The sequence below is a fragment of the Ovis aries genome, chromosome 3 (genome assembly GCF_016772045.2).
Source record: "Ovis aries strain OAR_USU_Benz2616 breed Rambouillet chromosome 3, ARS-UI_Ramb_v3.0, whole genome shotgun sequence".
In the NCBI taxonomy this organism is placed as follows: Eukaryota; Metazoa; Chordata; class Mammalia; order Artiodactyla; family Bovidae; genus Ovis; species Ovis aries.
The window spans coordinates 1,683,954-1,698,286 of NC_056056.1; the positions used below are offsets into that span (position 1 = coordinate 1,683,954).

At 62.2% G+C, this 14,333-nt stretch overlaps 1 protein-coding gene across 2 annotated transcripts in view; it reads right to left on the minus strand.

Moving 5' to 3' along the window:
* COL5A1 (collagen type V alpha 1 chain) overlaps nucleotides 1-9,793 on the minus strand; it is a 139,281-nt gene extending 129,488 nt beyond the window's left edge. For both annotated transcript variants that reach the window (XM_027966118.2, XM_027966117.2), the window contains exon 1: nucleotides 9,267-9,793. In XM_027966118.2, the coding sequence (XP_027821919.2) occupies nucleotides 9,267-9,393 (127 nt within the window). In that variant the 5' untranslated portion in view covers nucleotides 9,394-9,793. The remainder of the gene's footprint in view (nucleotides 1-9,266) is intronic.
* Nucleotides 9,794-14,333: the final 4,540 nt, after the last annotated feature.

The window sequence follows — 14,333 nt, forward strand, 5'->3', positions numbered from 1 at the left end:
CCCAGCGTGGTTCTAGCGTCTGCTCTCCTGCACTGAAGGGGTGATGCAGGACACCCCGACCAGGGCCCCACATCCACACGCAGGTCACCTTCCACCCTTCATCTTCAGGTGTGGAGATGAGCCACGCTGGACCAGGAGGTTAAGTAAGGCATTAAAGGTCACACGGCTGGGAGTCCAAACCCTGCTCTTGGCCTCCAAAGCCAGGGTCCCAGTCTCTGTGCGCGGAAGCATCGCTGCTTTCCGGCCTCATCCCCTAATTCTCCTTCTGAAAGTCGCAGGAATGACTGACTGGGAGCTGGCCGTGGAGGCTGGCCCCACACGGTGTGGGGGAGGGGGGTCGGAAGAAGGTCCAGACCTCCCGTCCAGTACGCCCAGTGTTTCCCAAAGTGCCCTCAGCTAGTCATTGGCATCAGATCTCTAGGGGCAGGCCCCAGCTCCACCCCAGACCCTTGGATCCCAGATCTGAGAGGCAGGGCCTGCAGTGGCTGAAGCTCTGGTCTCACAGGGTCCCCATCAAAGCCCTCCTGATAGGAAACCGGATCTGCTCACCAGACTCTCTTGTTCCCAGGCAACCCCAGGCCAGGGCCCCAGACCTAGAGGACTCCACCCTCTAAAAAAATGCCAGCAAAGCTGAGTTTGGGGCCCAGCCCTCCACTGGGACAATCTGGGGGCTCCAAATACAGATGTCGGGGCTTTAACACATGGCAACACAAATGACAAGAGCCTTTAGTCCTCCCATCAGACCTCTGGGACAGGTATCATTAGTTTATACCCATTTCACAGATGGGGGGACTGAGGCTCAGAGAAGTATTTCTAGGTGCCTCAGCATCTGTGCCGAGCCCAGACACACGGGGACAGGTAGGAGGCAAGGGCCCTGCCCTCTCAGCTCACCAGGGCACTGAGATCCTGAGGCTGGCAATGGCCCACTCTCCTTCTCACTGGACCTGGCTGAGCTCCTTCTTGGTGTCCCTCCCCTCCTGAGACGGCAGTGCACACGCTTGATGTGCAGTAAACACAGAGGAACAGCCGCATGAGACCTGACATCAGGGACAGGCCTCAGAGCAGACTGGTGGAGGGGAATGGGGCGCGAGTGCTGGCGGGGGTGACAGGGTGCTGGGGGAGTGGGAGGGGGGCTGGACCACGTGAGAGCGGCCTTGGGCTGACCCTCATCAAATCCACGAGGACCTGAGGGTCTGTTGCGCTGTTTGATCTGTCCCTGAAAAACTCAACCATAACAACAACACTCCTAGAGCCAAGCCCCAATAAACCCTTCCTCCTTAGGCTGACTTCCTCCACCTCCCAGTCACCCTGATCTCCTTTCCTGCAGAATGAGTCTTCTCTTAGAAAGGAGCGCTCACCCTCTGGCAGGGAAGAAAGCGAAACAGCACTGCTCCTAGAAAGCGGGGAGGGCACGCAAGGCAAGGAGGACTTGTCTCTTCCTCTCTCCCACCTTGCAGCGCCCCCTGACGTGCCCCTAGCATCTGCGCTGACACCTGCAGGCCTCTGTCTCAGATGAGGGCGGAGGTCCTGAACACTGGCTGCTCTCCTATGTCCCCTGCCCAGGTGTGAGCCTCACAGCCTCACCCCAGCCCGTCCCGAGCGCCGGGCCCACCACAGAGGACCCCTGGATGTTCCTCAAGGTGCCAGGGTCCACTGACACGTAGCTGTTGCCCAAGCTGTGCTTTCCGATCTAAACCATGAACTTAAATAACATTGAGAGCTGGACTATAAAGAAAGCAGAACACAGAAGAATCGATGCTTTTGAACTGTGGTGTTGGAGAAGACTCTTGAGAGTCCCTTGGGCTGCAAGGAGAGCAAACCAGTCCATCCTCAAGGAGTCACTCCTGGGTGCTCATTGGAAGGACTGATGTTGAAGCTGAAGCTCCAATACTTTGGCCACCTGATGCAAACAACTGACTCATTTGAAAAGACCCTGATGCTGGGAAAGATTGAAAGCAGGAGGAGAAGGGGATGACAGAGGATGAGACAGTTGGATGGCATCACTGACTCAAAGGACATGAGTCTGAGTAAACTCCTGGAGTTGGTGATGGACAGGCCCATCTTTCTTCCTCTGCTTGGGCAGGGCTCGGGCCCCAGTCCTCAGACAGCTTTCCCCTCACCTGCCACATAACAGGGTCCCCTAGCTGCCCGCCATGGGCCAGGGCCCCCGTTCTACGGGCGCACGGCTTCTGCTGCCCTAAAGACGACCTTAACAAGGAGCAAGACGAGACTACACGCGCTCCTAGTTTCACGCATCAAAAATGAAGGAAGAGTTGAGGCTGAGGTGCAGACGCTGCTCACAGTTGAAGGCCACAGGCCTCTTTCGGAAGCACACGGACCCTGCTGCTAACCGTGTGCCTGCCAAGCTGCTTCAGTCATGCCCAGCTCTTCCGACCCCATGAACTGCAGCCCACCAGGCTCCTCTGTCCATGGGATTTTCCAGACAAGAACACTAGAGTGGGTTGCCATGCCCTCCTCCAGACCCAGGGACTGAACGCATGTTTTCTATGGCTCCTGCGTTGCAGGCGGGTTCCTTGCCACTGAACCAAAGGAGAAAGCCCTTCCGAGGGACACCTCCATTCAAACTCACAGGAGGGTGGGGCTCCAAAAGCCATAGGCCCTGGCAAAGCAAGCTGGCCTCTGATTGGCCAGAGCCCCACAGGCTGTCTGGGACCACCCTCTGATTGGCCAGTGGCCCATTGGCAGGTAACTTCCCCTGATTGTCTGCTGACTTAGGGGCTGTCAGGTACCGCCCTCTGATTGGCCAGTGGCCCAGGCTGGCGGGTGCCTCCCTCTGATTGGCCAGCGCCCCAGGGGCTGTCAGGTACCGCCCTCTGATTGGCCAGTGGCCCAGGGGCTGGCGGGTGCCTCCCTCTGATTGGCTGGTGGCATCATTTTACTAGCTGGAGGATGTTTCACTACCTCCCACTTTGCACTTCACTGGACACTACAGCTTGTTCGCAGGTCTGAATCCCTCACTGTACCGGAAGCTCCTGCAGGGCTGAGGTGTTCACCTCCCACTCACCTGTGCGCCTGCTCCCGGTGCCCGGCACCGGTCTGACTCGCATTTGAGGTCTGCAAACGCTTCAGGCAGAGCCACTGTCCCGCCCGAGTTTTCCACGCAGGACCAGCCTCTCCTGCGCCCCTCTGCACCGACACAGAAAGGGCCTCGCCCCGCCCTCTGGTTACCCCGCAGGCAGAGCGGAAGACAGTTGCTTTTAATCTCTTGCTTTAATGCAACAGTTTTTACAGTTAAATCACTCCAGTTACATATACACATTTTGATGTCATTTCGTACATTTATTTTTTAAAAAACTAAAGAGGCTAATAAAGTCCCTGTTGCCAAGGTGCTGGCAGGAAAAAACAGGACAGAAGACTGAATTTCCCCTGAAAGAATACAGGCTTAGGAAACAGAAAACAAAAGAATCCACCCCCCCCCCCCCCCATTTCACGTACAGAGACGTCACAAGAAATCGGCCCCTGGGGCTCTGTGTAATGAAACATGAACAAACTGGGTCAAATTGTGGTTCCATTTCTTAGGCCTGAGTCACCCAAGAGTGGAGACATTTACTCCAACTGTGGGTTATGATGTAGGTTGGGAATCTGCCAGAAAAATTAGAGGTAGTCGAAGCTGACGGGATGACGGCTCAGACAGTAAGACAGGTATAAGACAGAGCGACCCCCCGCCCCCCCCCCACCACGAATCCCCACGCACCCAGTGGAGCACTCCTCCGTCCGTCTGCTCCTTCCATGAACTTGGCTCCAGCTGCTTGGGCCGTGGGGATGCATGGACAGCGTCTAAGTTAGCGAGGCCCGCCCCCCTTCCAGACGCCCTGGCAGACCATCAGCCGTCACCCATGGTCCCGTCTCAGGAGCCAGAGTCCTTGAAGTGGGACGTGGGCAGGTCCGTTCCCACCACTGGGCCCCAGTCCCCGCCAGTAAAGTGGGGTGGCCTGAGGAGCGGCGTGCTGGACACGGACCGCCCACAACCTCCGCCATCTCCAGGCCGAATGAACTCATGGGGAGTTAACCATGAACTCATGGGAGAGTGGGGCTCTCTGAGTGAGAACTGCTTCTCATTCACAAGACGGAGGGAGTGCCTCGAAAGGCCAGCCACGAGCAGCGCCGGGAACTCGCCCCAGACCCGCTGCCCCTGCCACCCGGAGGCCCAGAGCGGCCGGAACAGTTACAGCGGTGCTGGGGATACATCACGCGCTGACCCCGTCAGGAATCCTGCGGACCGGCTTCCCCGGTGGCTCAGCGGCGAAGAACACAGGTTCGATCCCTGCTCTGCGAGGATCCCACGTGCCCTGGAGCAACGGCGCCCACACGCCACAACCACTGAGCCTGGGCGCCAAGAGCCCATGGTGCCCGAGAGACGCCACCGCAAAGAGGAGCCTGTGCCCGCAGTAGAGACCAGCCCCCGCTCTGCGCAACTAGAGACAGCCCGGGCAGCTGTGAAGGCCAGCACAGCCAAAAATAAATAAAATCTTACTTAAAAAAAATCCCGCAGGAGCCACAGTCATCACCCTTTCCTACAGATGGGAACCTGGTGGGGGCGGGCAGGATGCTGACCCAGCTGCAGGCCGCCCACCCCAAGGCATCACGCATACCAGGCCTCCACGCCACGGGTGTGGCAGGGCAGCTCTGCCCACAAGAAGGGCCGAAACAGGCTCTGCCTGCAGGACCTACGTATCCCCAGGAGCCGGGCCAGAAAGCTTAAGGCATATTTGGCCAAGTGCTGGCCAGATGGGTCGATTACAGGGGAGAAATAAACAGAGAGAAAAGCAGAAGCTATAATCTAACATCGCCCTCCTGTGAGCAGAAAGAAGACTCCTCGGATTATCAGACCCAGCTGGACCTGCTTGTCCTGGGCCGGACCCGCAGCCTCGTGGCTGCCCGGCGGGCGCCGTGGCACCGGTCGCCTCCCGTCTCCCCAGCAGGGACGGGGCGCAGCGAGGAGAGACGTGGCCTGGCCGTGGGAGCCTCAAACACACCAGGCCCTGCCTGGGCAGACTGTGAACACGCAGGGACCTGTGCGTGGATGCGGGCAGGCACAGCTGCGTCCGTGTAGACACCCACCAACACACGTCGCACACACGCAGACACACGCATCCAAACACACCACACGCACACACGTGCACACACAAATACACGCGCGCGCACACACGTGCACAGCCCTCTGCTGGGCTTGTGAAGCTCTGTCACATATGTGGCCCAGGGCGACCTTCACCGCCACCCTATGAGGTGACAGACACGGGAAATGTACCCCCCTCGAGCACATGGGGGGCTGAGGAGGGTGCGGGAGGGCCTGGGCCAAGCCACTTGAGGACGGCAGAGCCCCCGGGGCCTCACCGGGCCCAGAGCCTCCCACTGGATGCTCACAGCTAAAGAGAGCAGGGTCAACACTGTGCTTCCTCCTCCTGCAAAATCTCCACCCCAAACTGCAGCCACAAAAGACCCTCGGCCATTAGAGAAGGTGCCCCCACACTCCACACTTCAGGGATCACCCGGATCCGTCTACACAGCTACTCTCAGAGCAAGGAAGCCGTGTCCCCCCGTTTCCCAGAGGAGAAAGCTGAGGCACAGGGCTGGCCCCCGCCCAGACGACCCCTTAGAGGCAGAGGAACCCTCCCCGCAGCCCTGGGCTCACTGACCTGACAGCCAAGGACTGTCCCCAACCAGGGCCCAAGACCGCCAGGCCAGGCCAGGCGGCACCCCTCAGCTGGCCTCGGTGTGGGGCCCAGAGCGGGTTAGGGACAGCCCAGCTGCCCTCCTGTCCCTTCTGAGACCCCCCGCTTCTCACAGCGGCCACTCCTGCTGCATAGCATCCCAGGGCAGGCAGCCCTGGGGGCACCCCGCCAACCGAGTTAATGAGGGGCTTTCCAGCCAAGGGGAGCAGCCCCGGGAGAACAGCGAAGCGGTGGGGCTGGGAAGGTCCTGCCAGCAAGGACAGATGAGACAACAGCCAGAGGGGGAGGCGGGCACCTGCTAAGGAGGCCCCTTGGCAACAAGAGGAAGGGGAAGAAGAAAGGAAAGATCGAGTTAGCATCACCTCCTCCAGGAAGCCGCCCCGGACCTCCTCACGGGGGCCGACCCTCCACCCTGTTTTCAACGATGCTCGGCCAAGAGAATGAACAGCGTGATGACCAGCGTGCACGGGCAGGCCTCCCCCCAGCCTGTGGGCCCTCCGTCACCTCTGCCTTTCCCACAGCCAGGCCCAGCCAAGGCAAGGGCTCCAGGAGTCAGCAGCTCACCCGGGCGGGCAAGTGAAGGGCCTGGTGAAAGGGGAGTGGAGGCCGCATGCCTGCAGGCCGCAGTGACCTCGATGGCCTTGGGGTAAAGAGCGGGGAGGGGGCAGGAAGAGACAGAAGGGGGAGGAGGGAGAGAAAGGGGGGAGACAGCGAAACACTCGGCTGGCCAGATGGGGCCCCACCTCAGCCCCGGTGAGCCCCAGGCCTCCCCAGGCACGGAGAGCAGTCAGCCCCAGAGTCTGGGGCCTCAGCCCCCAGCCCCTGGGCCTCTCCGAACACCAGCGCCCTCACAGCCCCACAGGCCAGGGTGCGAGTCCAGGACGATGATGTGGGCACAGACCTACAGTGCACCAGGCAAGGGCCAGCGACTTCGTCGCAAATGTCCGAGAGTGCTGGTCTCCCAGGGGCCGGGGGCCCCGCCCTGCTCCAGTGAGGGCGCAGCGACGGGGCCTTGGGGTGCCTGACTCATCCTCGACCCTCGGGGACTCAGCGACTAAGTGAGGGGCAGGAGGCCGTTGGGGGGGGGGTCTGTTCCCCACACCCCTTTGTGCCACCCGACCCTATCTGTGACCCGGGGCGGAGGTAGGGATGGGAGACAGGGCCAGACAGCCAGAAGGCAGGGCGGGCAGGCGGGCAGTGCTCAGCGAAGGGCGTGGCCGCGGTGAGAGTCCAGAAATATCTGAAGGGTGGGGTCGTGGGGCAGGCTCTGGCCGGCACCCCAGGAACAGCCCCGGAGCAGCTCTGGGGAGAAGGGCCTCTGTGCTCCCACCCCAGGGAGGGGACTCCTGCCCGAGGCTACCGCCGGGTGGCAGTGACTCCTCTGACCATGGAAACCTGCATCAGAAGAGAGAGAGGCTTGGGGAACCAGCTTGCCTTCTGAACCCCTCCCACTGGCTGTTCTTTTATGGGGAGGAGGGGGAGGGGAGGAGAAGATGGAAAAGGCTGTCTTTCCAGCCAACTGGATTGAGTCAGAGGAAATTTAACCATTTGGTGACTGTCAAGTCCTACAAAACTTGGACAACTCTTCCAACCAAATAATTGCCAAAAGCGACCACGTGACCGGCGTCAACCAATGTCGTGCCGAGGAGATGACCTCAATTTCCAAATATTGGGGTCATGTTTCATTTCACTTACTCTCCTTTGCCCGTTACAATGTTAAACGGCCCCAAACGCAATCTGACTTTTCATGCCTTCACACACTTGGCCAAGAAGAAGGTAGGAAAGAGAGCCATGTTCGGAGAGAGCTCAGGAAACATCTGGTGAATCTCAAAATGGAGAGGAGACGAGCTGCACCCCCACCCCCGCCCTGGATCTCAGTGGACAGCCGCTCCCGTGGACTGACGATGCCTTCCAAAGGGGTCCCACCCTGGGAAGGGAGGTGTGTGAAACCCACCCAGAGAGGTGGCTTCTTTGCAGGCCCTCAACGTCTGTTTGGCAGGAGCCAAATGTCTAAGCCCACAGCCACGGCCCAGGCGCTGACCCCGTGCCTGCCTCAGTCAGGACGGGAAAGAGGAGGCAGGGGGCAGAGACGGCGAACAGCCCACTCCAAACCCAGACAAACAAATGCTCTGCGTGCTCCCCAGCCCCAGCTGTGCGGGTGTGGACTCCCCTGAAGGATTCCTACCTGAGCTCCTGGGGGAAAGCCCAGCAGAGGAGCAAGGGCAGGGTTACATGGTTTTGTCTCTGATGGATGCCCAACACGGCTGCCCTGATCACATCCCCCAGCCCACTCCACACCACCTCCTTAGAGGCCTCTGCTGTCCCCCACCTCCAGTGACCCCAGGAGAAACCCAAAGCCTGTGAGTTGAGCTCAGGATCCAGGAAACGCGGATGGCAGTCCAGGGCTGAGATCCGAGACCCCCAGAGCCAGGCCAAGCTCCCCGCGCCTTCCCCAGCCCCTGACCAGCTGGATACCCTGACCCCTGTCCGCCCTGTCTGGCCCACCAGCACTCACATGCCAGCAAAAAGGGACAGAGTATCTTGATTGGTGAGTGGAAGGTGGGAGTGATTTGTCCTGTGTGTCTTCAAATTACAAAGCAGAGCAGAGTGAGGGCTCTGAAGCGGTGCTTCCTCTGGGGAGGAGGGAGCGGGCTGGTCCAGCTGTCCCCTGGGCCACTGTCCCTTGCCTGTGCCTGCACTCACCCTGAGCCTGCTCGGAGCCCATCTCCCACCAGCTGAGGGGAGACTTCGAGGGCCACGAGCTCTGAGGACTAAGGTGTTGGAAGACCTACCCCGCGGGACAGGCAACCGCAGAAGTGATGCTTGGACACCCCCGAGGGCAGGAAAGTGTGTGGGAGGCAGTGGGGGCGGCAGGCATCCAGGCAGGCTCCCTGTGGGTGCTGGCCGGCTGGTCGCCGCCCGCAGGAGACGGCTCCTTCTAAGGGCAGACCTCTGGCAGAAGTCCCGTCAGTGCATCATGTAAACGCTGGCAGCCCAGGCCCGGCAACATCTCCCCGCCCCGCCGTGCGCCTGGAATCCCGTCTTTGGGCAGCAAACTCTAGAAAACCTTCTTCCCAGGAGAAGTCGGGAGATGGCGGGGGCTGCGTTTCTGGGATTCCCGTCCCCCGCCCTCCACCCTCGCGTCCCCTATTCCCGGGAGGCCCGGCCAGAACTGACCCGCTGTGACTCTAGGGGGCGACCCTTCCCGGGTTTCAGGAAAGGAAGTCGTGCTGCGCGCCTGCGATGTGGGACACAGAAGGTAAAGTTTCGGGACAAAAGTCTGCCTGCCTGGCGGACAGCCCCTCCGGCGCATCCTACGCGGAGCCCCAGCCTCGGGTCCCCCGACAGCCCCGGCGGTCGGCCCGTTTGGCGCGGGGGAGGGCTGTGCCGGCGCGCCCCCCTCTCCGGGGCCCCCAGCTAACGGCATTCGGAGTCTCGGGCCGCGCATTCCACAGCCAAGCGGGGAAGGTCGTGCAGGCGCAGAAGAGGCCGGGCGCCCGGGGATGACAGCCGTGCCGGCCCCGGCGGCCACCGGCCCCCGGCCCCCAGAGCCCCGGCGCCCCGCGCCCTTACCTGCGCGGCTCGGAGGCGGCGCCCACAGCAGCAGCAGCAGCAGCAGCAGCGGCGGCGGCAGCGGGGACAGCAGCGGGGCGCCCGGGCGGAGCGGGCTGCGCGCTTTCCAGCGGGTGTGGAAGTCCATGCCGGAGGGGCGCGCGGTGCGGGGCGCGGGGCGGGCGCGCGGGGACGCACGGGGCGCGGGGCACGGCCCGGGCAGCGGACTCAGCGGGGCCGGCACGGCCTTAGGAAGTCATGGGAGCAGCCGCCGGCCCGTGCTCTTTGTGGCCGTGGCCCCCGGGAGGGTCGGCTGGCGCGCTCGCCCACGGCCGGGAGGGCTCGACCTCGGTCCGCGGGGCGCCGGGACCCCGCTCGGCTCGCTGGCCCCGGCCTCCTCGCCCCCTCCGGTTCCTTCTGGCCTCCTCCTCGCCGCCGCCGCCCCGCGACTCGCTCCCCTGGGCGCTGCGCTCGAGTGCGGTCCGGCGCCGGCCGCGGGGACGAAGGAGGAGTGCGACCTCGCCTCGGGCGCCGAGCACTTTTCCCCCTTCCCCTCCCGCCCTCGCTCCTGGAAGGCACCCGCGGAGGCCGGGGCTCCCCGGCGCCCGCAGCAAATCAGAGCAGCCGCTGGGCTCGGCCGGGCCGGCCCCCGCTTCCCACTGGGCGCCGCGGGCGGGGAGGTGGGGCCAGCGGGCGAGTGGCGGCGAGGAAGGGGCTGGCCCGGGCCGGGCGGGGACCCGAGCGGGCACGGCGCCGGCTCTGCCGGCGTGCGCGCGCGGACGGAGCCCCCCGAGGCCGATCCTGGACCCCCACTTTTCCCGCCCCGGGTGCCCACCCCTGGCCAAGCCCCAGAACCAGTGTGGAGGCGCCCTGAGTTCGAGCATTTGGAGTTAAAAAAAGTTGCATCTCACCCCGCCTAGCTTTTTTCACGTGCTTGGAGTTGAGAGCTCCTCTTCTGGGTGGAGACTGGACTTCCAATCCAGCCAGATCGGGGCGCCCAAGACTGCAGCAGGCGCGTCCACCCCTACCCACGACCCGCTGTCCACCTTCCCGCATGGCAGGCTGGGCATCCGTGCCCACGCTGAGGTCTGGACTCCCGAGAAGTCCTCGGGGGGAGCTTGGAGATCACACATCTGGGATATTAATCAGGCGGAGGTCGCCAGCACCCCTCCCCCCTCTCTCCTCCTGCGTGGAGACCCCTCTGCCAGCAAAAAGGGAAGCCAAGGAGACACGTGTTTGGGAGGTGACAGCCGCAGAGGATGAGGGCTAGGGACCCTGCTGCCCCAGACCACCGTGGCGTACTGCCTCTCTTCCTCCACGCCATTAAGCCTCAGAGAGGTCTCCCTGGAGCCTACAGGCTGCGGTGGGTGGCCGCAGCCCCTTCCGTTTGGTTCCCCCAGCCCAGAAATATCCACCCCGCCCCCTCAAAAGTCTGCTGAAGCCTCCCTCAGACCCCTTCCCAGAAGAGCAACGGTGCTAGTTTTTAAAGTGGAGGGAAGATGAGTCAGGGGGCTTTTCAGAACCCAAGCCATCCCCTCTGCTTTGAACAGACGGTTCAGCCACTGACGCTGAAGCAGTGTTGGGACCTCCGCCCCCAGCTCCCAGACTGAAGGTGAAATTCCGCAAACGCCCTTCAGTTCCAACAGGGAGGGAGGGGAGGAGGGGAGAGGTTGGGTCTGCGGGCACCGCCATGTGCTGCCTCTCACGCCGGCCATAGGTCACTGGGGCTACCCTGGGGGGCCCACATCTGCCCACGTGCTCTCGGAGGTATTCAGCACCGCTCAGGTAAAGGACGAAACGCACAAAGTGAAATGTTCTCTCTGGTTTGGATAGTTCTTTCTTGGATAGCTCTTTCTTGCTGTTTTGCAGCCTGCATAAATCACATCTGTGGTCTGGGTGGGTGTGCGCTGTGTGAACAGGTATGTAGGTCTGTAATTCATGCGCCGGTCAGCTGGAGCTGGTCCTTGGTGAACCTTCGTGAGAGAAACTGCACCAGACGCTCCCTGAGCCCCCAGCCCCACCTGGCCCCCAGAACGCACCCCCCCACCACTAGGGGGAGGCCAGCTTATCCTGAAGACGTGGGGTGCTACCGTGGGCCAGGGGTCTGGTTGTCAGAAGACAATGCTACCTCCGGGCTCCGTTTCCCCGCGACACAGAGAGCTCTTCCGAGGGCCGCAGATGCCTCTGTGCTGGCTCGCCAGGCCTTCTGACACCTGGAACTCAGGACAGGCATCCGGTCCCCCAAGAGCTGATAGTCAAGGGACACCATGTCCCCCGGAGAGCTGACCTCACAGTAACGGGAAAGCTTGAGACCAAGGTGGGTTCATCAGTGCCTGGACTTCGTTGGGGAGGTCAGTTTCTAGCCCACTGAGAAACTCAGAAAACAACCCCTAATCTGAGCACCCTGCCCTGTCCACCCAGGACGGGGGGAGGGTGACTGTGACACCTGGCCACAGCTGGGAGTCCAGCGGAGACAGCACCAGCCAGGAGCACCAGCCAGACCTGTGCGACGGCTGCTTCAGAGCCACTCTCGCGCCAGGTCACACACAGCGGTAAAGCACACGGTCATTTCTGCCCCTTACAGATAAGGAAGGTGAGCATCAGAGCGAGCGAGGGACTTTCAGTCCAAGTACCAGCGCATCCATCGTGGCCACGCCTGAACCTGAGCCCAGATTTGCCTTCAGGAAGGAAAAAAGGGGATCGATTTGCCCAGATCCTTGCAAACAATGCCTCATGGTGGGTGACCCCAGAAGCATCCCCTGACCCGCCCACGACTGATTAAAATGAAGAGTCCTTTGGAAACTGTTTATTTCCCTCTGGGCTCCAGGACGCCTGTAGCGACTGAGACCCTCGTGCCCAGCCCTGCCTCACCCCGGCGCCGCCCCTGGGCCTCTCCAGGGTCCCACTTGGTCCCTCCCTGAGCATTAGCGTCAACTGCCGGCTCCACCGTGGCAGGGACTCGCCAGCATCCAGGGTTCTGAGCGCCCCTGGCCGTCCGTGGCCTTATGTCTGCCAGGGTGCCTGGCGGAGCGTAGGGCAGGCCAGGTGTGCGCCAGCTTTGCACCGGGACCCAGCGCCCACCCTTCCCTTCTTCTGCTGTGAGGTCTGCTCACCGATTTTTTTAAGCGACGGGTCATTGTCTCAGCGTCCACGACAGGCCCTAAGCGCGGCTCGCTTGTGGGCTCTCTCATTCCCCCTGCCACCCGAAGGGGCCACCCAGCCTCCCAGGGTCCTTGGCTGGCTGGGAAAGCCCCCCCTTCCTGGGGAAGTCCCCCAGGACAATCGGCTACCTTGTCCCCCTCCACCTCTCCCAGGGGGGAGCTCACAGCCCCTTGGAGGAGGTGGAGGAACCGGTGATCTGCTTGCCTCCCAGGGGTTCACTGCCCAGCAGATCCAGGAGGTTTGGGGGAGCTCCCGTTCTGCAGGCTGAGTGGTTGGAGCTGCCTCCGCACTCACCCACAGCCGTGGGGCAGCCCTGAGGTTCCCTCCGGCTGCCCAGGGAAGGGGCTGCAGACCTGCGTCCAAGGTGCGTCCTGCACTTGGTGCCCAGGACCAGGCCAGCCCCGGAACCCCAGGCTCAGCTGCGGCCCAGTGGCAGGGATCGCCAGCCCTGGACCTCGGGCGGCGAGTGCTGGCCTCCGGCTCTCAGAGCTCCTCCCTGGGATGTGGGGGCGAGGACACCGGCCTCTGGGGAGCCCTGTGAATGAGAAATCGGGCCAGGAAGGCCTGAGGAGCCCCGCAGGGTCCGGGGGGCTCTGGGGCCCCCTCCCTCCCTCCCTCCCTCTCCTGCAGCCGGGTGGACTCCCTCCGACCCCTCTGAAACTCCTGCTGGACCCTTCAGGGCTTCACCCTGTTCACCGGCCCAATTGAGTAAAACCCCTCCCATTGGGCCGGGAGGACGCAGAGGCTGGGGCCGTGAGACCACCTGCTCTAGGACTGGCAGCTGGGGTGGCCCAGCCGGACTGGAGCCCAGAGCTCCCGCCTGGGCCCCAAAACTGTGTGACCCCGCCCTCTGGGAGGACAGCGGCTGTTCCTCCCTCTGGCCCCAGGAGCCCCACCTCTGCCTGCACTGAGCCCCGGACCAGCAGACCGGCAGAACTTCCAGCCCCGGGCCCTGCCCACAGCCCCCTGCAGACTGGATCCTCGGCAGGCCAGGGGCCACTGCCCTGCCCACCCAGGCCGCAGACTGTCCCTCCAATCCCCAGCAGGACTCAGGCGGGGCAGCTCTCACTCCCAGGGCGGCCCTGCACGGTTACCAGGGGAGACCCACCACTTTGAGGCTGAGGTCGACGGGTGTCCCTCCCCACCTTCTCTTTGACCCGGGGGAGGAGGTGGAAGGGAACCCAGGCAGGCCAGTGGCCGAGCGCTGCTCCCGGGATGGAAGGCTTCCAGGGGCGTGAGTTTGCTTGGGTGCCTATAACAGAGTACCTGAGACCGGGTGGCTTGAACCCCAGGAATGTGCTCTCTCACCCTGGAGGCTGTGAGCTGCGAGATGTACAAACGTGAGAGTTGGACCATAAAGAAGGCTGAGCGCCAAAGAACTGATGCTTTTGAACTGTGGTGTGGAGAAGACTTTTAAGAGTCCCTTGGACTGCGAGGAGATTCAACCAGTCCATCCTAAAGGAGATCAACCCTGAATATTCTTTGGAAGGAGTGATGCTGAAGCTGAAGCTCCAATACTTTGGCCACCTGATGCGAAGAGCTGACTCACTGAAAAAAGATCCTGGTGCTGGGAAAGATTGAAGGCAGGAGAAGGGGATGGCAGAGGATGAGACGGTTGGATGGCATCACCCACTCAATGGACATGAATCTGAATAAGCTCCGGGAGACAGTGAAGGACAGGGAAGCCTGCAGAACTGCAGTCCGCGGGTGGGAAAGATCAGACACGACTTAGTGATTAAACAACAACGACCCCAGAGGCTGGACGTCCAGCTCAGGGTGTGGGCAGGGCTGGTCCCCAGAGGCGGCTCCCGAGCTGGACGACGGCCTTCTTCCCCCACCTCTGTCCTCCTTGCAGGCCGTGTCCTGATCTCTTCCTAGAAGGACGACTCACGTTAGCTGAGTTCACCCGAAAATGAAGGTGACTTT